The sequence below is a fragment of the Pongo pygmaeus genome, chromosome 16 (genome assembly GCF_028885625.2).
Source record: "Pongo pygmaeus isolate AG05252 chromosome 16, NHGRI_mPonPyg2-v2.0_pri, whole genome shotgun sequence".
Taxonomy (NCBI): Eukaryota; Metazoa; Chordata; class Mammalia; order Primates; family Hominidae; genus Pongo; species Pongo pygmaeus.
This window is the reverse complement of record NC_072389.2, coordinates 35,475,313-35,499,181: the sequence shown is the minus strand read 5'-3', so window position 1 is coordinate 35,499,181 and position 23,869 is coordinate 35,475,313. Positions and strand designations below refer to the sequence as shown.

General features: G+C 45.5%; 1 protein-coding gene across 5 annotated transcripts in view; it reads left to right on the top strand.

Annotated features, from left to right (window-relative positions):
• OTUD7A (OTU deubiquitinase 7A) overlaps positions 1 to 23,869 on the top strand; it is a 402,045-nt gene that overhangs the window by 357,354 nt on the left and 20,822 nt on the right. For all 5 annotated transcript variants that reach the window (XM_054450328.2, XM_054450331.2, XM_054450329.2 and 2 more), the window contains 2 exons: positions 16,241 to 16,368; positions 18,237 to 18,386. In XM_054450328.2, coding sequence (XP_054306303.2) covers positions 16,241 to 16,368; positions 18,237 to 18,386 — 278 coding nt within the window. The remainder of the gene's footprint in view (positions 1 to 16,240; positions 16,369 to 18,236; positions 18,387 to 23,869) is intronic.

Here is a 23,869-nt window from a genome sequence, read left to right as displayed (position 1 = left end):
TCAGTCCTCACCCCCTCGAACACTCCGGCCTGTCATAGCCTCCAGTGTCTGTTATTCCATTCTGCCTGTCCATGTGTACGCGTTGTTTAGCCCCCAGCTATAAGTGAGAACATGCAATATTTGACTTCCTGTTTCTGAGTTATATCACTTGAGGATAATCGCTTCCATATCCATCCACATTGCTGCAAAAGACAGGATTCCATTCTTTTTTATGGCTGAGTCATATTCCATGGTGTATATATATACATTTTCTTTATCTAATCCTACGTTGATGGACACTTAGGTGGTTTCTATCTCTTTGCCATTGTGAATAGTGTTAGAGTAAACATGCAGGTATCTTTTTGATAGAATGATCATTTCCCTTTGGGTATATACCTAGTAGTGGGATTGCTGGATTGAGTGGTAGTTCTATTTTTAGTTCTTTGAGAAATCTCCACGCTGTTTTCCATAAAGGTTGTATGAATTTACATTCCTACCAACAGTATGTGTTCCCTTTTCATCATATCCTCACCAACGTCTATTTTTGTTTTTGTTACATTTGCTTTTGAAGACTTGGTCATAAATTATTTGCATAGGCCAATGTCCAAAAGAGTTTTACATAGGTTTCCTTGTAGAATGTTTATAGTTTCAGGTCTTAGATTTAGGTCTTTAATTCATCTTGAGTTAATTTTTGTATATGGTGAGAAGTGTGGGTCCAATCTTATTCTTCTGCATATCGCTGTGCAATTTTCCCAGCACTAAATAGTGAATGACACGAAATGAATAGTGTCATTTCCCCAGTGTATATTTTTGTTGGTGTTGTTGAAGATCAGTTGGTTGTAAGTATGTGGCTTCATTTATAGGTTATGTATTCTGTTCCATTGATCTATGTGTCTGTTTTTGTACCAATACCATACTGTTTTGTTTACTATAACCTTGTAGTACAATTTGAAATTAGATAATGTTATCCTTCAGCTTTGTTCTTTTTGCTTAGGATTCCTTTGGCTAGTCAGGCTCCTTTTTAGTTCCATACGAAATTTATTGTTTTTTCTAATCCTGTGAAAAATGACATTGGTAACTTGATAGGGATTGTATTGAATGTGTAGATTATTGTAGCAATATAGTCATTTTAATGATGTTGACTTTTCTAATCCATGAGCATGGGATGTTTTTCCATTCATTTGTGTCGTCAACAATTTTTTTCTTCAGTGTTTTGTACTCCTCCTTATAGAGATCTTTCACCTCCCTGGTTAAATATATTCCTCGATATTTTTGTAGTTAATTTAAATGGAATTGCCTTCTTGATTTAGTCCTCAGCTAGATTGTTACTGGTATATAGAAATACTACTGCTTTCAGTATGTTAATGTTGTGTCCTGAAACTTTACTAAATTCGTGTATCAAATATAACAGGTTTTTGGTAGAGTCTTTATGGTTTTCTAATTGTAAAATCATATCATCAGCAACAGGGATGATTTGACTTCTTCTTTTCCAATTTGGATGCGTTTTGTTTTTTTCTCTTGCCTGACTGCGCTGTGGGTACTTCCAGTACTATGTTGAATAACAGTGGTAAAAGTGGGCATCCTCATCTTGTTGCAGTCCTTAGAGGAAAAGCTTTCAACTTTTCCCCATTAAGTATGCTGTTAGCTGTGGGTTTGTCATATAAGACCTTTATTATGTTGAGGTATGTTCTTTCTATGCCTAGTTTGTTGAGGATTTTCATCATGAAGTGATGCTGAATTGTATTGAAGCAAAAATCCTTGACAAAATACTAGCAAATCAAATCTAACAGGACGTCAAAAAGATAACACACCATAATCAGGTGGGATTTATCCCAGGGATGCAAGGATGATTCAACATACACAAATCAATGAATGTGATATATCACATAAACAGAATTAAGAACAAAAACCATATGATCATCTTGATAGATGCAGAAAAATAACTGATAATTTCTTATTTGATCATGTGTTAGTATCTCTCCCTACCTAAACCTGCATTCATGGACACACAGGGGCAAGAGTGAGTGTGTGCATGCATGCGCGGGCGCGCGCACACACACACACACACACACACAGAGCACAGTGCTAGACCTGTAGTGAATAATCAATAACTATTTGTCACATGATTAACCTCAGCTTATTGATCCTAAACAATAAGTCTTGTTCCTCAAACCACACTGGCCACTGCTAGAAGCGTTTTTCAGAGCCTAAGATCCATTCAGTCCCTTCAAAGCACTGGGAGGCCCCCATCCTTCCATCTCAGCTTCCCAGGCCATAGCTCTTAGCAGAGCCCCTGCTAGCCTGTACTGTGCCTTTGGAGAGTCTTTTGCAAAAGGTGCCTGTCTGGGCAGGCACAGTCCTTGACCAGGGGCAGAGGCCCACAGCAGGACATAGGCTGGGTTCAGCCCCTTGAGCCTCCTCAGACTGGCTCTGCTGTGCAGGGCCCTACCTGAGAGAGGGGTTGAGGCACACCACTCAGAAATGCTGCCCATGAGATCTGTGCATGAGGAGAACCTTGCACCTGTGAAAAGGAGTAAGGACCATCCCCACATACTGTGCTGTGGGTGTCTCAGGATGCATCAGGAGGAGGAAAAGGCAATGGTTGGAATAGCGAGTATAAACATGCTACCTACAGGTGGGAGGATGTGTGCATACAGTTTATGCTCATTTACTCACATTCATACGTGTGTGCACACACATGTGCACTTACTTTTTTTTTTTTTTTTTTTATCAGATAGAGTCTTGCTCTGTCACCCAGGCTAGAATGCAGTGGCGCAATCTTGGCTCACTGCAACCTCCACCTCCCGGGTTCAAGCGATGATCCTCCCTCAGCCTCCCGAGTAGCTGGGACTACAGGCACAAGCCACCATGCCTGGCTAATTTTTGTATTTTTAGTAGAGACAGGGTTTCACCATGTTGGCCAGGTGGTCTCGATCTCCTGACCTCATGATCCGCCCGCCTCGGCCTCCCAAAGTGCTGGGATTACAGGTGTGAGCCACCGCACCTGGCCTTGCACTTACTTTTTTTATGGAAGGGTACACCAAAAACCAACACCTATGTCCCCATAGATGAGGTGACTGCAATTTATCATCCAAACTGGTTCATTTGGGGGAAGGAAAGTGGGCACTAACCACTTGGGATGTGTGAACAGGACTTTCCCAAGCAAAACAGTAGGTGTGGACACCCCATCTGGAGGAGGGGACATGGGAAGGGACCTGGGAGGCTTCATCCAGGCTCTCCATCTGAGTGGCTGGGTGACTGCCCTTTAACGAGACCTGCCGGCCCCAGACTGGCGTCCTTATGACACGGGCTCTTGCCGAGGATGGTCTCCAAGGATGGTAGCTACAGCTTAAGCCAGGGTGCCCCCAAACTGTTCCCTGGGCCCTGAGATACCATCTGGACCTTGCTCTATGACCTTTGCTTCTTGGTCCTGCCAGGGAGGGACTCCTCAGCCTGGCCTCTGCCCATCCCCGTCTTTCTCAGGGTGTTTTCATTGGGTAGACGGTATATCCCTAACCCTGGACATTCTCCCTCCTCAAGTACCCACTGGAGAAGCAGATGTGGGTGCCCTGGAGAACCCAGTGTGTGGGGCCCAAAGCATGTTAGGAAGTTCTCACAACATGCACATCTTGGAGGATGAAGTCATTATATTGCATGTCAGTCTTCTTTGCAGTAAGCACTGATTATTAAGCATTTTAGGAATTGTTATGTCTTTGCCCAGTGGCCAGATTCTCCCCACAATCCCAGATCTCACATTTGCTCAGCAAACTCACAAGAAGAAGACATGACATGAAGTCTCAGGGCTAAAAGTGGGAGTGAATTTTCAGAATTGGTTTTTCTGAAACTGATTTCTACCAATGGGCTCTGGTCACAGAATGCAGGTCACAGTTCCAAACTCTCGTCCCAGATAAGATCTTGTTTGCCCTCCATTTTACAGCCCCCAGCTAAATTGGAGTTCCACTACCAGAGCAGCTAGCAAACCTGCAATAAGGAGAAATGAAAAGGGACCTGGACATGGGCGTTTACAGTGTGCCTTTCATGGGATACTTCTCTTACCTGGCAGGTGTCCTAATGCCTGGTTGCCTAACCCATGACCCATGTCTCTCACATGGGAAGCTTGTTTGTACTGGCAGATGGCTTTGTGGCTTCTGTCTGGCCTGTTGTCTAGTTTTTTCTTACCTGACCATCACTCTGTGGCTGGGACCAGCCTTGTGTTCTCCCTGGCGTCTGGTGAAAACATGGCCTGGGGTAGCCTCTGCTTCTTCCAATGGAAGGTGCAAATTCAATCCACCGCCACAATGGGAAGCAAGTTCAAAGGTTTTTACTTATAGATCCTGGGCATGGAGGCCATCATGAGTTGGGAGGGCAGTGCGCCATCCCAGGGTCACATTGAGGCACGGATTAAGAGTCAGGCAGAGAGATCCAACTAGAAATATATATAGGGGAATAGGTTGTGGGTCACTTTAAGTTCATGGGCAAATGTCTGAATGGTCCATTTAAAGGAAGTGGTGGGAAAGTGGAAAGCCCAGTCTGCTAGGCAGAGAGATGCCTCTAAGTTCTTATCTCTGGCCACCAGCTTAGGTCTTTGGGTGTGGTGTTCTACTTCTAATGCCCAGGCAGCAACCTCTGCTGTTTTGTTTCTGTTACACCCTCTACACCCTCAGGTGCTCTCTGGCTGCCTTCAACACTGAGGCTCCTGGTATAGAACCAGGACCCTCCCTAAGTCTTGGACAAGGAGCCAGAAGCAAGTAGGGAACATCATTATGATTTTCAAGCTGCCCCCCGCTGGAGCTGGGATCCTCTCTGCCACCCTCTGGGTCACTGAGCAGGTTTCAGTTGCTCACATGGCTCCCATGCTCAACACCAAAACTGGAATGGAGAAAGGCTGCTCTGCTCCAGCTGTCCTCCATCACCTCTCAACTGGGCCCGCCATCCTATCATTGCTGCTGAAATAAAATGGCCCTGCCTTAAGTTAGCCATGAAAAGAATGCCATGCCAGTACAATGGTGCCTAATACTTCACCTTTGCACTGTTGTTACCTTGGAGGCCCTCTTCCATAGCCACTCAAATACCAGAATGTTCTGCCAGGAGGCTCCATGCTGGGCATGGTCCAATTCCATGCCTTTGCCCTAGCACAGAACTTGAAAGATGGGTAGATGAATGGACAGACAAGTAGGTGTTTGGGCAGATAGATGGTTGAATGGAAGAATTGAAGGATGAGTACATGGATGGATGTGTGGGTAGGTGGGTGGGTGGGGGGGTGGGTGGATGGATGGATGGATGGATGGATGGATGGATAGATAGATGTCCATGTGGGTGGATGGACAGGTGGATGGGTGGGTGGGTGGACAGGTGTATGGGTGGGTGGATGGTATGGATGGATGAATGGGTGGACAGATGGATGGATGGATGGATGGATAGATGGACATGTGGGTGGATGGACAGGTGGATGGGTGGTTGGGTGGACAGTTGTATGGATGGGTGGATGGCATGAATGGATGGACAGATGGATGCACAGACAGCAGATGGATGGATGGATGGATGGTTGGATGGATGGATGGATGGACAAGTGGATGGGTGGATCAATAGATGGACGGATGAAGAGAGAGAGGGAGGGAAGGAAGACAGATGGGTGGGTGGGTGGGTGGGTGGATGGATGGATGGATGAATGCATGGATAGATAGATAGGAAGAAGGATGGATAGGTTGGTAGATGTTACATGAAGGCAGGGTTCCCTGAGGGCCTCTGCAGTGCCTTTCACAGCACCAGTGTATAGTAAGTGCTCAATGAATATTTATTGGTTTTTTGGTTGGAAATACGATGCCCCTGCTTCAAGTTTTGTATGAGAAGAATGCTGTGCCAGTATAAAGGTGCCTAATACTGAGCCTTCACGCTTTTGTTACCATGGGGGTCCTCCTGTGTAGCTGCTCAGATCCCAGAGTGTTCTGCCAGGAAGTGAAGATGGGACTCAGAACCCAGGGCTGAGAGGGCTACCATTCACCTTGCTCTGCCCGCTTCTCAGCATTAGTACCTGACTCACGAGCAGCTCCTCTCTTTCCAGCACTGCCCCCTGCATTCCTTGAATTAGGGAAGGAACAGTGCTCCACATTTCTAGTTGGGGTATTTCTCTCTCCAAGTATGCAGGTTTTAACTCCATATTCTCCCCCGCTGTGCTGTTCATTATGTTGTTCAACCATTCACTTGCCGGCACTCAGCACATACTAGGTGACAGGGACAAACAAGCAACTTCCAAAAGCACTTGACCCCCAGGCACTGCAGCTTGCCTTTCAGGTGTGGCTGCGCAGGCTAGTCACCTGCAATGTTTCAAAATGCACACCCAGGAGCGCTGCGTTTAGACCTGGCATAAAATATATGTGTGTGTATGTGTGAATATGTATTCATGTCAATACATATTTAAAACATTCCTCTTCTACTTCCCTTTCCTTCTTTGCTGAAAAAGTAAGTTCTAAAGCCATTAGGTGGGGCAAAGCAAGGTGGCATCTGGAGTGGGTGGGGGATGGGAGGACACCAGGGGCCAGAGCCAGATGTTAGCCACACAGGTGAAGAGGGCCACCTCAGGGATGGGGAGCAGAGGTGGGAGATGGCTGACATATGGGAAGACTGATCAAATAAGGAAATGCTTTAGAATGAATACAAACAAGTTTTCTCAGAGTAAGTGAAGAAAGTTGCAAGTAGAATTAACTTTGTGGGGTTGGATTGGAATTGGAGTTATCAATGAACTCAAGGTTTTCTATAAATATTGAGAGGGAGAGAAAAATGAAAATAAACATGGAGAGGGAGAGAAAGATGAAAATAAACATGGAGAGGGAGAGAAAGATGAAAATAAACATGCAAAAATATGTATCCATGTGTGAGTGTGAACTTGAACCATCTTTTTGCACCAGCAAGCAAGAAAGTACTCTAAGAAATGATGGGAGCTGGGCACGGTGGCTCACACCTGTAATCCCAACACTTTGGGAGGCTGAGACAGAAGGATGACTTGTGCCCAGAAGTTCGAGACCAGCCTTGGCAACATAGTGAGACCCCTGTCTCTACAAAAATGAAAAAAGTTTTCTGGGCATAGTGGTGGCCTGTGGTCCCAGCTACTTGGGAGGTCAAAATGGGAGGCTCACTTGACCCTAGGAGTTCGAGGCTGCAGTGAGCTATGATCTCACCACTGCACTCCAGCCTGAGCAACAGAGTGAGACCCTGTCTCAAAAAAAAAAAAAAAAAAAGAAAAGAAAAAAGAAATGATGATGAGGATGTCAAAAGGACACAGATCCAGCTTTAGAGAAGCCACACTGACCACATCAAGAAGTATCTGAGCATCCACATAATCACACTAATGGATTATAACCCACTGAATAAAAGGGAAAACCAGAAATCCATAGTGATACCAATAAACCTATAAAGATTTGGTGAGGAATGGAGTATTTGCATAGGTTCAAGTTCCTCCCCACAAAATGCTTGTTAATTTCAAAGGAAAAATTGGTAGTCTGCAGGGGCAAGGCCTGGAAGATGACCTTAAGGAGTGGTCCAGGTCAACCTCACCAGTGATGGGACAACCTCACCAGTGACGGGACAATCTGCAGTTCACACAACCTGATAAGATGTCACGAGAAGGACTCAGCTTGACCCAATCCAATCTAACTGTGAGGAAATAGAGAAACCCTTATGAAGGACATTCTACAAAATACCCAACCTGTAATCTTCAAAAGTGTCAAGGTCATGGAAGTCAAGGATATCCTGAGAAATGTTCCAGGTGAAGGAGACTAAGGAGATGCCACTGCTGAATGTAGCACCTGATCCTGAGCAGGAACCTTTGTTCTAAAAGGCATTATTGGGACAGCTGCCACACACATGTGGGGTCTGGTGATTGCATGTAACCGTGTGAATTCCTGATGTCGGTAGCCGTGTGGTGGTTGTATAGGAGGACGTTCTGTTCATAGAAAATGAGCAAGAACTTTCCAGGGTGATGGGGCACCAGGTTGGCTGTTTATTTTCAAATGGTTCAGGGAAACAAAAGCTCTTTTTACTGTATGTGCACAACTATTTTGTCAGGTTTCGATTGCTGCCAATTTTTTGAACTGTTAAAATAAGGTAAATTGGGTTGGATGTGGTGGCTCACACCTGTAATCCCAGCACTTTGGGAGGCCAAGGCTGGTGGATCACTTGAGGCCAGGAGTTTGAGACCAGCCTGGCCAACATGGTGAAACCCCGTCTCCACTAAAAATACAAAAAAATTAGCTGGGCATGGTGGCAAATGCCTGTAATCCCAGCTACTTGGGAGGCTGAGGCTTGTAAAAAGTAAAATAGAGGTTCTTCTTTAAAGACTTTCCTCCCCATCTAGTTAAAAATAAATAGTAACTTCTTTTAGAAGCAAAATTTATTCGAAGACCTGTGCTAATAACATTCTTAAATATCTGCTAGCCATAATAAAAAATCAACATACTTTATATTCTTAGCTCCCACAATTTAACCTAAATATTTGCCTGGCATACTTATACTAGTCCAAGCAAGCACTAAGTCATAGTCTGGTCCTCTTCCTTCTTTAAAAGCGTTTTTACCCTTCTCAACATTCCACAAGTTACTTCCTCCTTCCTTTATTCTCCTCTGCGTTTGCCTCTTTTAAAAAAATTCTAAGTTACTAACCAATCAAAACAAATACAAAATGTAAAATCCCTTTCCAGCCAATAAAAACCAGACACAGCGGTAAGGTGGATGCGTCAGGTTATAAATGACCCTGTCTCCTTTATTCAATATACTCTCATAACAAAACTGCTGGCAAGTACACCCTTTCTACAGAAAATATAAAAATGGCCTCGTTAAAAAAAATTAAATTTATATTCAAGTAATATTGCTTTACGACACCAGGAAACAAACATTTCAATTTTGGTGACCCGTATGGGGATACATTCTCCGCCGGGAGTGGTCTCCAGTCCTTTCTCATAAGGGAGCGTGCTCCTCTGCCTCATTGCAGTGGCCTCAAGGATAAGAGCTCAAAACCCACCCGGTATGTGGAATAAACTCAGAGTCTCAGCAACGCAAAAAAAAAAAAAAAAAAACCTCTCATATCACGTGAACCAGAAAACTGTGCACAGATTGAGGAAAAAACACCGGGAGAGCCGGTAAAGTATTTCCTTAGTAATCAAGACTGAGGAAAAAGCTGTGGGGCAGTAAAGCATTCCTTAGTTAAAACATACCAAGGAGAGAGAAACTGCAGGGGCGGTAAAACATTCCTTAGGACTAGACACAAAAAGCCATGGGAGGTGGTACAATATTTCTTACCCAGGATGTCTTAAAGGTTTAAAAAAAGGTAAAAAAAATCCCCACTGAGTGGGGGTTAAACCTCAAAAAGAGGTAAGAAATCCCCATTGGGAGGGGGTTAAGCCTCAAGGTAAAAAATCCCCATTGTCGGGGGTTAAACCTCAAAAAGAGGTGAGAAATCCCCATGCGGGGACGTTGAACCTCACACAAACCTCCGATAGTAAAATATATATACGTATATACATATATATGTATGTTACATATAGATATATATACATACATATATTCAAAACTCCCCTTTCCCCTCTTCTCGGGGAAAAAAAAAAAAAAAAAAGACTAAGCTCCACTCCTGCCAGTCGCTCCTCTAGGGGAAGGGGGGAAAAAAAGCAAAAACACCAAGCATGACGCCAGACAGCCAGGCACACCAAAAATTAAGTCCCTCTCCCCAACCCAGCTCTGTGTGAAAAAGAGGGTGGGGACTGTCACAGGAAGAAAAGCCAACAAGATGAAAGTACCTAACTCTTAGGACTAACGACAGGTGTCTGCCAAGCCCCTGGGCCAGTGACGGCCCTGGGCCAGGACTGCAGCCAGCTGGGGGCCAGGACTGCAGCCAGCCGGGGGCCAAGACTACAGCCATGCAAATCCCACCCAGCCCAGAAAACTAAGTGTAGAAAAAATAAATAAATCGGGGGAAAAAAAAAAAAAACGGGAAACAGACGGCAGCGCATACGTGCGGGCGGGGCCCGTGCCTTGCTCAGCCTGCGCCGCAAAACCGGGGGAAAAAAAAGGAAACAAAAAATGACAGAGAGGGAGAGAAAAATAAAGTGCAAATATAAAAAAAGGAAAATAAAGTGCAAATAAGAAAAAAAATAGGAGAAAAAAGTAAGTAAAAAAACTAGAAAAGACAAAAATCAAAGAAAGACACGGTAAAATTAGGAAAAGAAATAATGTAAAAGGCAGAAAGTTAAAACATGTTAAAAATTGTCTATAAAAGTCATAAAAAGTTATTAAAAAAATTATGCAAAAAATATAATTTAAAAGGAATTAGGCCTCCTAAATGTAAAACTATCTAAAAAACAGTTTATATACAAAATATGTAAAAATATATACTTTTAATAAAATTACAAAAAGACATAAAAATATGAATTTTTACCTACATTAAAAGGTTAAAAAAATTTTGTTTTAAAACTTTAAACAAGGCCGGGCGTGGTGGCTCATGCCTATAATTTCAGCACTTTGGGAGGCCAGGGCCAGCAGTCACGAGGTCAGGAGATCAAGACCATCCTGGCTAACATGGTGAAACCCCGTCTCTACTAAAAATACAAAAAAAATTAGCCGGGCATGGAGGCAGGCGCCTGTAGTCCCAGCTACTCGGGAGGCTGAGGCAGAAGAATGGCGTGAACCCGGGAGGCGGAACTTGAGGTGAGCTGAGATCACACCACTGCACTCCAGCCTGGGCAACAGAGCAAGACTCCGTCTCAAAAAAAAAAAAGTTTAAACAAATTTAAAAATATTAATTATAAAGAAAATTCTGTATGTAAACGTATTAGCTAAAGTTAAGGAGGTATCCAATTTTTCTGTAAACTAAACATTAAAATAAGTACAATAAATTTTTCTTAAAGCACTAACCTGCTCTTTAACAAAAATTATAAAAAGTTAAAAAAAATCTATAAAAACCTTACCTTATAGTCAGACATTAAAAGTAAATAATGTCTGCAAAATTTTATTAAAATAGTTTAACATTAATAGCACATTAATGTAAAAAAAACATAAAATCATACAAAAAGCATTATCAAATATAAAGTAGTGCTTAACTTTCTCAAAGCCCGAGGGCGGCCGAATAAGTCACAAGGCCCCTCATCCCCAAGACCACAATGCGCAGGGGCGGTGAAGGCCACAAAAAGCCAAGACCTTAAGAGGGGGCAGGGCCGCAATGTCCCCTAGGCAACGCTAAGCAGAAATGGAGCAAAAGACGTCACCATGGGGCCTCAAGCCCCAGAATACGCAACAAAAATTATATACTTAATTTATCTTCCACTTTCCCTTTCCTCAAAACTAAAAATCTTTTAACACAGGTACCAACCCTAAAATTTCTAGTACATCAGCACCAGCCTAAAAACCACATTCTTGCCTGGCGCAGTGGCTCACGCCTGTAATCCCAGCACTTTGGGAGGCCGAGGCGGGCGGATCATGAGGTCAGGAGATCAAGACCATCCTGGCTAACACAGTGAAACCCCGTCTCTACTAAAAATACAAAAAGAAATTAGCTGAGCGTGGTGGCGGGCGCCTGTAGTCCCAGCTACTGGGGAGGCTGAGGCAGGAGAATGGTGTGAACCCAGGAGGCGGAGCTTGCAGTGAGCTGAGATCGCGCCACTGCACTCCAGCCTGGGTGACAGAGCAAGACTCCGTCTCAAAACAAAACAAAACAAAACAAAAACACATCCTTATCAAAAAATAAAAACCTCAAGCCAGCCTGGGAAGGACCCTATTTTATGCTGTTAACCACTAAGACCCCCGTCCACACAGCCAAGAAAAAATGGACCCACTATACTCAAATCAGGAAAACATCTTAGGTTACTATACTAAAATCAAGCCCTACTAAGTTAAAATTTTAAAAAGCTTAATTTTCATATACTTTCTCTATTACTTCCTTTCCTTTCCTTATTCTGTTACTAGCTCCCTTGTTATTAATGTAACTAAATCTAACTCACCTCAAACCATTGCCTTTAATGCTTGCTCTATCATACCTTGTAAAAATACAAAAAAATCAATGACAACTAGCCTTTTCACACAAATATTTATGTCCTGGCCCTCTAATTAACACAATTACCCCTAACACTTATCATTATAATCACCTGCAGCCAAAACGCCAATTTTCTGCTCCTACTGAGAGGTGAAGCTAGCTAGACTTCCTGGGTTCAGTGGGGACTTGGAGAACTTTTCTGTCTTACAAGAGGATTGTAAAATGCACCAATCAGCACTCTGTAGCTAGGATTGTAAAACACACCAATCAGCGCTCTGTAAAACGCACCAATCAGCAGAATCCTAAAAGTAGCCAATCACAGGGAAGATTGAAAAAAGGACATTCTGATAGGACAGAAATGGAACATGGGCGGGGCCAATAAGGGAATAAAAGCTTGCCATCCCAGCCAGCAGCAGCAGCAACCTGCTCGGGTCCTGTTCCATGCTTTAGAACCTTTGTTCTTTCTTTCTTCACTATAAATCTTGCTGCTGCTCACTCTTTGGGTCCGTGCCACCCTTAAGAGGTGTAACACGGTCCGCGACTTCATTCTTGAAGTCAGCGAGACCACAAACCCACTGGAAGGAACCAACTCCAGACACACTACAGCCTAACAACCTTATAATAAATGGAACGACGTCCTTTAAATTACTCAAGAGCAAAGTTAAACTTCCACACAAAAAAAAAACTTATACAAATCTAAAACCCTTCATCTATTTCATTAAAAAACTTACCCAACCTTATCAATATAACCCTGTCCTTCTATCACCACCTCCACCTTAACTAACTCTAAACCTGCCCTTAATCACTTCTATAATATAGAAATTTGACATAAATTTTTAAAAACCCTAAATATTTTAAAAATACACATTATTCCCCCATCTTTCCCTTCTTCAGTAGCCTAAGTTCTAAATCCCACACCAGTTACTCCTACATCTAATAACAGTAGAATGTCTATTATAAGCATAAAAAATCGAAGACAGACCTTAGCCATCAAAACAATATATCAAAATACAAATGCCTAGCTAAAATAAATATTCCATTCACACTTTAAAAACAATTATTACACTATTACACTTGTACACATGGTACTCCACAGGGCCAAATTATCCCCTTTCCACTTAAATGGTCGCCTCATCAACCAAATATAAACTATATAGTAGCTCTTTTTCAAAATCCCACTGCTTAAAATAATCCATCATGCCAAGCTCTCTCTGCTATTTCCTAAAATTCAACACCCCTGCGGGTCAGCCCCCGAGGGCAATGCAGCTTGCACCTTTTCTAAATGCCAAATTTACTTTGTGCCTCTCATGGCAAGAAAAAAATTTAATATTCCTTAAAAGCATTAAAAAAATGCAAGAAGCTCAAGCTTTTCCAAAAGCTTGCCCATCAATCCATGCTTAGCCATCCCCAAGCAAATATATGGTAGTAGTGTAAAGGACCTTTACTAAACGCTGTGCCAAATAATTGAAACAGTACTAATCCAATTAGCTGTCATTCACTCTAACATTTCATCAATCTAAAAAAATAAAAACAAAACACAGCAGGCCAAAAAAAATTCCTTCTAAGTCCTTTAATCCTCAAGTTTACATAAATGCTATTAAAATCCTGTAAAAAAAAAATTCCAAATAGATTTAAAACACAAAATCAAATAGCTGCAAAATTTAAGTCCACGTTATTCTGGTAAGTATGAATAAAAAAAAGTAAACTAAACTATATCTGCTACAATCAGCAACAATTCATAAATTACACTGAAAACGCCATCAAAAAAATAGCTAAGCAATTAGGATCTACAAGACAAATTGCCTAAAAAAAAGCTTTAAATATAATACCAGCAAAAAAAAGTCATAATTAAAACTCAATATTGTACCTTTATTCCTAATACTGCCCCTAACAAAACTATAACAAAAGCACTACAAAAATTAACGGCACTATCCAATAAACTTGCCAAAAATTCTAAAATAAATAACCCTTTTTCTAAAATAATAAAACAGTAATTCGATAAGTTAAAAAAAAAAAAATGTGGCCAGGCATGGTGGCTCACGTCTGTAATCCCAGCACTCTGGGAGGCCAAGGCAGGTGGATCACAAGGTCAGGAGATCAAGACCATCCTGGCTAACACGTCTCTACTAAAAATACAAAAAATTAGCCGGGCGTGGTGGCGGGCGCCTGTAGTCCCAGCTACCAGGGAGGCTGATGCAGGAGAATGGCGTGAACCCGGGAGGTGGAGCTTGCAGTGAGCCGAGATCGCGCCACTGCACTCCAGCCTGGGCGACAGAGCGAGACTCCATCTCAAAAAAAAAAAAAAAAATTAACTTCAATTCTCACCTTGTTCACTCTTATTAATATACTTATAAGATATTATATTATCCCCTGCCTTCAAAATTTTATACAAAAACTTATCTCTACCACTCTTACAAAGTTAACTCCTCTCCTCCACCCTATTCAAAAAATTACTTCTCTTAAAGCTATTAAAACAGACAAATTAAAAAAATTATAAGAGGGAGAATTGTAAAAAGTAAAATAGAGGTTTGTCTTCAAAGCCTTTCCTCCCCATCTAATTAAAAATAAATAGTAACTTCTCTTAGAAACAAAATTTATTCAAAGACCTGTGCTAAGATTGTTAAATATCTGCTAGCCATATTAAAAAAATCAGTATACTTTATATTCTTAGCTCCCACAATTTAGCCTAAATATTTGCCCTAGCATACTTATACTATTCCAAGAAAGCAGTAAGTCATACCCTGTTCCTCTTCCTTATTTAAAAGTATTTTTACCTTTCTCAACATTCCTTCCTTTATTCTCCTCTGCCTTTGCCTCTTTTAAAAAATTCTAAGTTACTAACCAATCAAAACAAATACAAAATGTAAAATCCCATTCCACCCAATAAAATCTGGACACAGCAATAAGGTGGATGTGTCAGGTTATAAATAACCTTATCTCCTTTATTCAATATACTCTCATAACAAAACTGTGAGCAAGTATACCCTTTCTACAAAAAATATAAAAATAGCCTTACTAAAAAAATTAAATTTATATTCAAGTGCTGTTTCTTTACACCACCAGAAAACAAACATTTCAAACAGGTTGCAGTGAGCTGAGATAACGCCACTGCACTCCAGGCTGGGTAACAAAGCGAGACTCTGTCTCAAAAAAAAACAAGGTAAATTGAATCATAAGAAAAAGAAAAAAATGGGTAGTATGTAACCAAAATTCCCCAGGTGATGCTAATGCATTCCCTAGGATTCACAACCTGCATTCTGGAAGTCCCAGGTGGCTGGGAACTGTGCCCATGAACCCATGAAGCTCTTTCCCCAGGCCATGCCATGGGCCACATTTGCCGGCCCTGGCCCCACCTGCTGCCGTCCTCACAGACTCCCTCAGCTAATTCTGAGCATTTCTCAGACACTCAGGAATAAGTCTGAGAGCCACCTCTGGGGAGTCTTGGCTGGCGCTGTCATCTCAGCTGGCAGGCACTGCAGGTGCAGCCGAGGCTCCATAACGCTGTGAGCTCTGGCTGTCCTCTCAACGTGCACCTCCCTTTTGGGTGGCCCTGTATGGGGGGACATCAAGGCTGCCACCTTCTGCCCGAACGTCTTAGGGTTTGAGTGGAAGCATTCTTGAGCCTGCGGTTTCCCTGATCCTCAGACATGAGCCTGGGCGTGGTCAGGGAGGGTCTGGGCCACCTGGGCTGCACATTGACATCGCATCCCCTCCAGCTCTGGATTGAAATCCAGACAGCCTTCTCACTGTTCTCCTCCACTGGGGTGAGTGTCTTCTAGAAGGCTCCTCAGATCTTGGTGGTAATGACCCCACCAGCCCATCAGATGTGCTCAGGGAACCCCTGGGTCCCTGAGAGAAATAAACAGGAGAGGAACCCCTCGATCCCTCCGGCCCCCACTGCTTCCTTGTGAAACACCCCCAGAGAGCCAACAGCCCTGCTACCACAGGCTCTGGTGGGCTGCCTCTGCCTGCAGAGAGACTCGCCTTCACAGCAGCCAGCACCCTTCACCTGCGGGCTCTTTCCAACTTGTCTTCTGAGACCACTCCCACGGTGGGGTAGGGGAGCTGGGACCTGTGCGTTTGCCATCGGCAGATGGCATGAGAAGTGGCCCAGGATGGCGCAGCTGCCGGGGTCCATGAAGATAATATCCAGAGTGGGGAGGGCTCAGCCCCTGCATGAAGCGGTCCCCACTTTCTCCATCCTCCACCCTGTTTTAGTCAGTGACCAGCTGGCTCTGTTTTGTTTCACAGTGTGGACAACTCTGAGGACCCCGTGTACGAGAGCCTGGAAGAGTTCCACGTTTTTGTCCTAGCCCATATATTAAGAAGGCCCATCGTTGTTGTGGCAGATACAATGTTAAGAGACTCAGGTGGAGAAGGTAAGTTCCTCAAAGAGATGTGTTGTATTCATGACACAGAAAGCATAGCATCCCAGCTAGAAAGCAGATAGCACAGAACAAGATCGAGCTCCCAGAGGTCACAGAGCATCACTCTGTGCAAAGATCTACTCGACGTGTTTCTTTCTCCTCCTTGATGGCAGCAGGGATTGCTCTTGACCAGCTGCCCCGCCTATCAACGGCAGGTGGCCAGGAGAAATCTGGTCATGTGAGGACCAGGACTAAGCCCAGAGGGGCTTCTGTCTCCTGTCATGTGCCTAGGGCACAGCAGACAGCCCACACCCCTCCAACAGCCCTGGGCCGTGTCCTGGAGGCACTCAGTCACTCAGGTGCGTTCCCGCCCCTCCGCAGACTACATGTGTGTTAAAGACTAAAAAGAAAGGAAGACAGAATGCATAGAGTCATTTGGCAAAGGCTATGGTAGAATCAGAACTGGCAGAGAAAGAGGCAAGGGCAGTTTATGGCCTGCCCACCCAAAGCCACACTCTGTGCACAGCCCCTTCTTGAATGTTCCTCCATTCAGCCCTTGCCACAACCTCCTAGGGTGGACACCACCCTCCCCACTTTACAGAGATGAAACTGAAGCCCAGAGAGGCTAGGCAATGTCCCCAGCGGGGATCAGCCCAGGGCAGGGAGTGCTCCAAAGCCTGTCCTCCCTCCAGCATGCAGCTGCCCAGAGCATCCCTCCAGCCCAGTTTGAATTTACACCTGTACCTTAACAAAAGTCACAGGTCTTCCAGGGAGCTCTACAAATCAGGATGTGGCTCTTCATGCTAAATCACAGCTGCCATAAAAAATCTGATGTGGCCATGATGGTTATGTAGCCAGGGAACTGGTAGGACACAGGTCCTGCCTGGCCCACCCCTTCCCTGTGTGGCTCAGGGACGTGGGTCTGCTGAGGTCTGCAGCTCTCCGTGCAACACCAGGACTTGCATCAGGGCCCTGCTGTGTAAGCCCAGGACTGAGCTCCCAGCACCATCAGATCTCTGAGTTGCGGGGTGGAGGAAGGTCCACGCTTCCTACCATTCTACTCACAGCCCTCTTGCAGGTACCCCCACCCTGTCACCTCTCAGTGGGTCTCTCCTGTGAGCACAATGATCAATTTTAACAAAGTGAGGATGGCGGAGGAACTCTTAAGAGTTCATCAAAGACGTCCCTGAAATTACCGTCCCTGAATTCTGCTCAAGGAGTGCAGCAATACACTGACTCTAGGGCCAAAAGTCAAGACGTTTCATGACCTCAATGCAGATGCTGCTTTAGGACAGATATTTCCAGAAGTTATTCTATTTTGCTGAGGGTGTTAGGCTTTTCTGCCCTCTTTTTTACAAGTAAGAAAATGAGTGAGATTGTGTCCCTGTCACTGAAGGACTTGATCCCTCTGATTCTCAGTTCCCATCTGACTTACATCTTGGTCCTGGAGCTCTCTGGCTGGTTCCTTCAGATTCAATAGAAGAGGTTCTCAAAATATAGAACAAATATACACCCTCAAGAAGCACAGATACTGTGTTTTATACAAATGCTTTACCAAACACTAGGAAAGGAAGAAGTACATCCAGAAAAAGGTGGGCGTCCAGGCTGCAACTGCTCTGATCAATCTCGGGTGACAGTGTCATCCCAGCCCTGGGGCTCCTGTACACCTGTGCAGGTCTCAGGGCAGCAGGAGTCCTGGGGCAGACAGATGACTCTGGAAACCCTCAGCCCCATCCCTCAGCACCACCTCCATCCACCTCTCCTGTCCCTCCGCTTCTCCACGGAGTCCCCCGGGATAGTGAGGGACAGGGACACAGGGGCCTCCCCTCCCAGCTCGAGCTGCCTGCTCCTCACACCCCCACCCTGGTTTGTGTCCACAGCGTTTGCACCCATCCCATTCGGAGGGATCTACCTGCCCTTGGAGGTCCCTCCCAACAGATGCCACTGCTCGCCTCTGGTTCTGGCCTATGATCAAGCGCATTTCTCTGCCCTCGTGTCCATGGAACAGAGAGACCAGCAAAGAGAACAAGGTATGCTTGTCTCCCAAGAGAGTGTGCGCGGGAGCCTAGGGTGGGGGCAGAGCCATCAGAAGGGACCCTATTGCACAGGGAGGTGGATTGTGGAGACCTCCCCTTAGAAGCACACCTGTGCACACTCAGCAATGACAGTTTTTGCATAAAGCTACCTGATACATGTGTGAACGTTTTCACTGAAAATAACAATGTTAAAGACAACATTCTCTTTAAAATACTAAACAAAGGCAACCTACCCTTAAATAGTTTTTACTGTTTTCCCTTTCACATGTATACATATTTTATAGGAATGTAATTAGTCTTAGATATAAATTAAAGGGAAAAAAACTTCAAGAGCAAGTATTAATGAACTATGGCCCACCACCCATTTTTATAAATAAAGTTTTATTGGAACAGAGCCACATTCATTCACGGATGCATCATCTGTGGCTGTTTTTGCACTACAGTGGTAGAGAGAGGAGCAGCCACAGACACCCAGGCCTGCAGCGCCTAAAATATTTACTTACTAACTAGCTCTTTATGGGAAGAGTTTGCTCACCCCTGCTCCGGGGTAAGCTTTTAACTCAAAAGGTCAACATTTCCTTTCAAAGCATTGCAGCTGAGTTTCCTCTAAGCAGCCATTTCAGTGCTGCTGATGTTGGGCCGGCCCACAGGCTGTGCACTGCACAATTCCAGGGCACCAGTCAATGTCTTTACTGGGGAAATAGGGGGATTTTGTTTCAAACAATTGCTGTTTTCTCGTGTTAGCTACTGATGGATGTGTGACCAGCTGAGTGGAGAGGAAACCCCTTCCTGTTGTCACTCTTGTTTGTAGTATAGGCAGAGACTCACTCCCCCAGGAGACGGACGGACAGGCAAGACCAACTATTTCAGAGTTCCTGCCATTAAGTATGGTCCCAGGGAACGGGAAGTGCCCTGTCCAGGCCCAACAGGGGGCAGGAAGCTCAGGGATGTCTGCTTCTGACCTTTTCCACTGAGTCTGCAGCTCAGGAAGTAAATACAGCAACAAGATTGCACGCCTAGGACTCCCAAATGCTACTCCTTCCTGTAGACAGCTGGCAAGGAAAGGACGCAGACAAATGAACAGAACCCAGCCTCCCCCAGCCCTCCGCCAGAGGCGGCACCAGCGTGTCACTTCCTGGCCTAGCAGTTGAGTCAGGAATGAGGCTGGGGCTGTGGAGCAGAAGCTGAAGGTGAGAAATGCACAGGGCATTCGAGACCCCTTCCCAAGAGCAGATGCGGAGCTCCCAGGAGCTGACATGCGTGGTGCAGCCGCAGAACCCAAGTCACAGGAAGAGAGAGGACTAGAGGCTGCAGCCTGCCGTGACGAGAATGTCACATCATGGTTCTTTATTATTTGCAGATGTGGCACTGGCCACAGAAGGAAAGATTTAATCAGTAAGGCCTGGGAGGTGCTCCAGTCTTTCCATTGTCTCCCCGCTTTCAGTCCGGAATGCCTGTACCTCCTTCCCGGGGGTTTAGCTCTTCGCAGGGCTGACCCCCGCCTCTTGGGAGACCAGAAGGGCCTTTTCAGGACCTGGGATCGGCCAGGGGCTGGGCCCTCTGTCCAGTCCCCAGGGAGATTCTGTGTTCAGAAGAAGATGATGGTCCCAAGGCCAGCATCTCCCAGTGCCGAGCATGGGGTTCAGATACCCAACCCCCTCCTCGCGAAAAGCACCGAGTACTCTTCCAGGCCTTCCAGATACTGCTGCTTGGTGTTTTCAAGGCACATATGAAAGCATCCTCCCTTCAAAGGATGCCCATGGAGGGCGCTATGGCTTGGGACCTTTCAGGAGAGCCTTGCAGAGTTGTGGGTGGTTTCACTTCTGATGACCTGGTTTCTGAAAACTGGGATCTGGTCCCAATGCACCTCTCAGAGCCACTGTGGTGTGGGTCTTTGGCTCCCTCACAGTCAAAGCAGCCCATTGGGGTCCTCCTGGGGTGGTGCAGGTCCCTGCCTCCAAGACCATCATGTGGCCAGGCTGCACATTCACCCATAAGGTCCCCACGACCCACTGCAGGGCAGGTGCCATGGCCACGCTCTTTGTCACATGCACCCGTGTACCCCCTTAGACCTTCACCTCTGCAGCCCTCCCTCTGTGCCTCAAAGGACACTGCGGGGACGGGACAGAGTCCCAGCTGTGCTCTCAGGTCACACGACATCTCAGCAGACAGGGACGTGGAAATCACAGTGAGGCTGCAGCTTCCAGGATGAGCTGCAGACTCAGGCCTGCTGGAGTGAGCTCCCAGACCGCAAAGTCGCAGGACCTGGTGGGAGGCAGGAGATGGGAGACTCCAGAACATCGAGCCCCAGGATGCCACCGGCCCCCACTGTGAAGCACAGGTGTCACCCTCTGCCATGGTGCCCTGCCCACCCTATAAACAGCACCCTGTGACAGAGGCTAATAGATACAGTAATCACAGGCCCCAGGAAGAGCAGACACCGCATCCTTGTGCCTGAGGAACGATGCTTTGAGAGCCTGGAAATGAGATAAAAAATGTATTTCGGGCTGAGACAAGGCTCCCTTCTTCCCACTACCCCCTTCCTCCTCCTCTTTTTACATGCCCCATCATGTCTCATCCACATGTGTCCAGCTCCTGGAGGCTTAAAAATCCATGAGGCATTCTTTAAACCTCTCATTGAGTGCCTCTCCCTCTAAGGGAAGCCCCCTCTTATAGGTGCTACTGCCATGGCCCGGCTACTGCTGATGCCGCCACTGACCGTCTTCAAGTTCAGGAATCCTCCCCTGTTTCCCAGGCTAGGCGTGCACATGGGGAGAGGGAAGGGCTTGAGGTGGAAGGTCAGGAGCTGGTGGGACTGGTCAGCTATGGGCAACCTCAGTGGCCCAGGCTTTGCAAATCTACCTCAGGACTTTTTAGATAAAATGTATGCATTCTTTCTTGGTAGCTTCCACACATGATGGTCACCTGCTTTCTCCCAGGGAGGACATTAGTCATTTGCTCCCTGAAAACCTGAGCCTTGGGCCTTCAGCTTTTTGCAGGAAGCAGCCTCCTTGCAGCCACATCTTAAAATGGCCTCCAGGGGAGCTCTGTGAAACCCAGATCTGGGCATTCTCTCAGCACCCAGCTCAGGTCAGTTCATACAAGCCACTGAGCAAATGTGTACATTATGAAAAATCAAATCAATTAACAGGAGAAGCAGAGGTGCCACATAGTTCCTGGAAACATAGAACCTAGGAAAGAACTTTGGAAATCATCCAGTGCAACAATCCCAACTCCCCCTCCTTTTATAGCAAACATTGTCCAGTGTACTCTTCATTATCCTGAAATGAAATTCATGGATAATGTTACCTGTGTTGGAATAAAGTCCATTAAGTACCCCCACATCAGGAGAAATCAAAGGAAACCAATGTAATAAAATAATCTGCATTTCTGTAAATGCTCTCACACAGCCATACCGCAAAACTCAAGCAATCAGATCCTGGCACCCATATGTGGGGTGCCCAGTTACACAGACAGGGGACACAGGTGTGCTGAGCATACCCTCAAATACCCCAGGAGGCTCTACAGTCCAAAATGACAGCTAACTCTTGGTAAAGTCCCAAACAAGCCAAGCACAGCCTTGCCCGTCTGCACAGCTCCTCTTCCCTTTGGGTGGATATAGAGCCGTGCAGAGCATACCCATGTGTACATGTTAGTTCTCGGCCTGGCCAGCAGGTTGCACTAGGAAGGGCTGGGTGCATACTGGTGCTGCCTAGGTCTGCACCCCACCTTCATGCTCATATATTTGCAGGTGCTTCCTGTGCTCAAGGGCTGTTCTAGGTCCTTTCCAGGAATACCTATTTAACCCTTCCCATTTCCTATTCCCCACTTTACAGAGGGGAAAATTGAGAAAGGAGGAACCATCCCCAGGGAATGGTTGCAGCCAGTGAAGGGTTGGGAGGGTGGATGGCGAGGTTTCCACAAAGACTTGGCCCAAAAGAGTGGCATTCAGAGGGCATGCATTTCCAAGAGAAGAGGCTCAGGAAGTGGTACCCCAAGTCAAAGCCTGCTTGGGATAAGATAGCATCTCAGACCTGGCGACTCAGGAACCTTCAGGGTCGAAGAGGGTAGGGAGGGGGTGCTTTTGTTTCACAGAAGGTATCAATGCCATCTGTGGCTATTCTTTTCTTAAAAATTAATATTTATTGGCCAGGCACAGTGGCTTACACCTGTAATCTCAGCACTTTGGGAGGCCGAGGTGGGTGGGTTGCCTGAGCTCAGGAGTTCAAGACCAGTCTGGGCAACATGGTGAAACCCCATCTCTACCAAAATATAAAAAATTATCTGGGCATGGCAGCATGCACCTGTAATCTCAGCTACTCAGGAGGCTGCGACAGGAGAATCTCTTGAACCCGGGAGGTGGAGGTTGCAGTGAGCCAAGCTTGCGCCACTGCACTCCAACCTGGGTGACAGAGTGAGACTTCATCTCAAAAAAAAAATTAATATATAAGTCAATTATTTAAATAGTTTTTCCCTCATATATACAAACAGCCTGTGAGCCTCTGAGGCATATCCAGGGGCCACACAGAGGTCAGGGCACCCTCAGTGTGTCCTCAGTGCCTTCCCCCAAGGGTACCACTTAAGGAACCTAGAGAGCAGCACACAGGAGCCCTGAGGGAATCCACTGGTTACAGATGGAGGGGGAGATGCTGATGTGAACAGAGAGCTCTGAAACGGCTGCAGACTGCAAGGATCGAGGCTTACAGATGATCACACCAAGGTTGGCCATCCCTTTATTGGGAACAGAGACTCAACACATTCAAAATGTGATACTTGAAAAAAAAAAAAAAGTTTTTGCAAAGAGCAGCTTACCAATTTGTCTCTTGCCGCTTAGAAACAACACAGCAAGTTTATAAGTGCCTGCTAGGGATCTTGGGTGCCAAACAGAGTACTTCTACCCACCGGGCCATGGAAGCAGCCTTCCATCTGTATTTGATGCATGGCTCGTGGTTAAATCAAATGCTCACCTATGCTCTACTGTTCCCCAAGCCACATGGAATGTAACATTCCAGTTTTCAATATGTTTGACAATGAACCATGCTTTTTCTTGCAGGATTAATTTATAATAAACAGATCCAATCTCTTTTTAAATAGAAATGTATCTTTACATGTTACAAATATCATTACATATTCTGCTCAACTTGATTTTATAATTGTGTTAAAGAATCATTTATCAGCCGGGCGCGGTGGCTCACACCTGTAATCCCAGCACTTTGGGAGGCTGAGGTGGGCGGATCACAAGGTCAGGAGATCAAGACCATCCTGGCTAACATGGTGAGACCCCATCTCTACTAAAAAATACAAAAAATTAGCCAGGCGTGGTGGCAGGTGCCTGTAGTCCCAGCTATGCAGGAGGCTGAGGCAGAATGGCATGAACCAGGGAGGCAGAGCTTGCAGTGAGCCAAGATCGTGCCACTGCACTCCAGCCTGGGTGACAGAGCAAGACTCCATCTCAAAAAAAAAGAATCATTTATCAA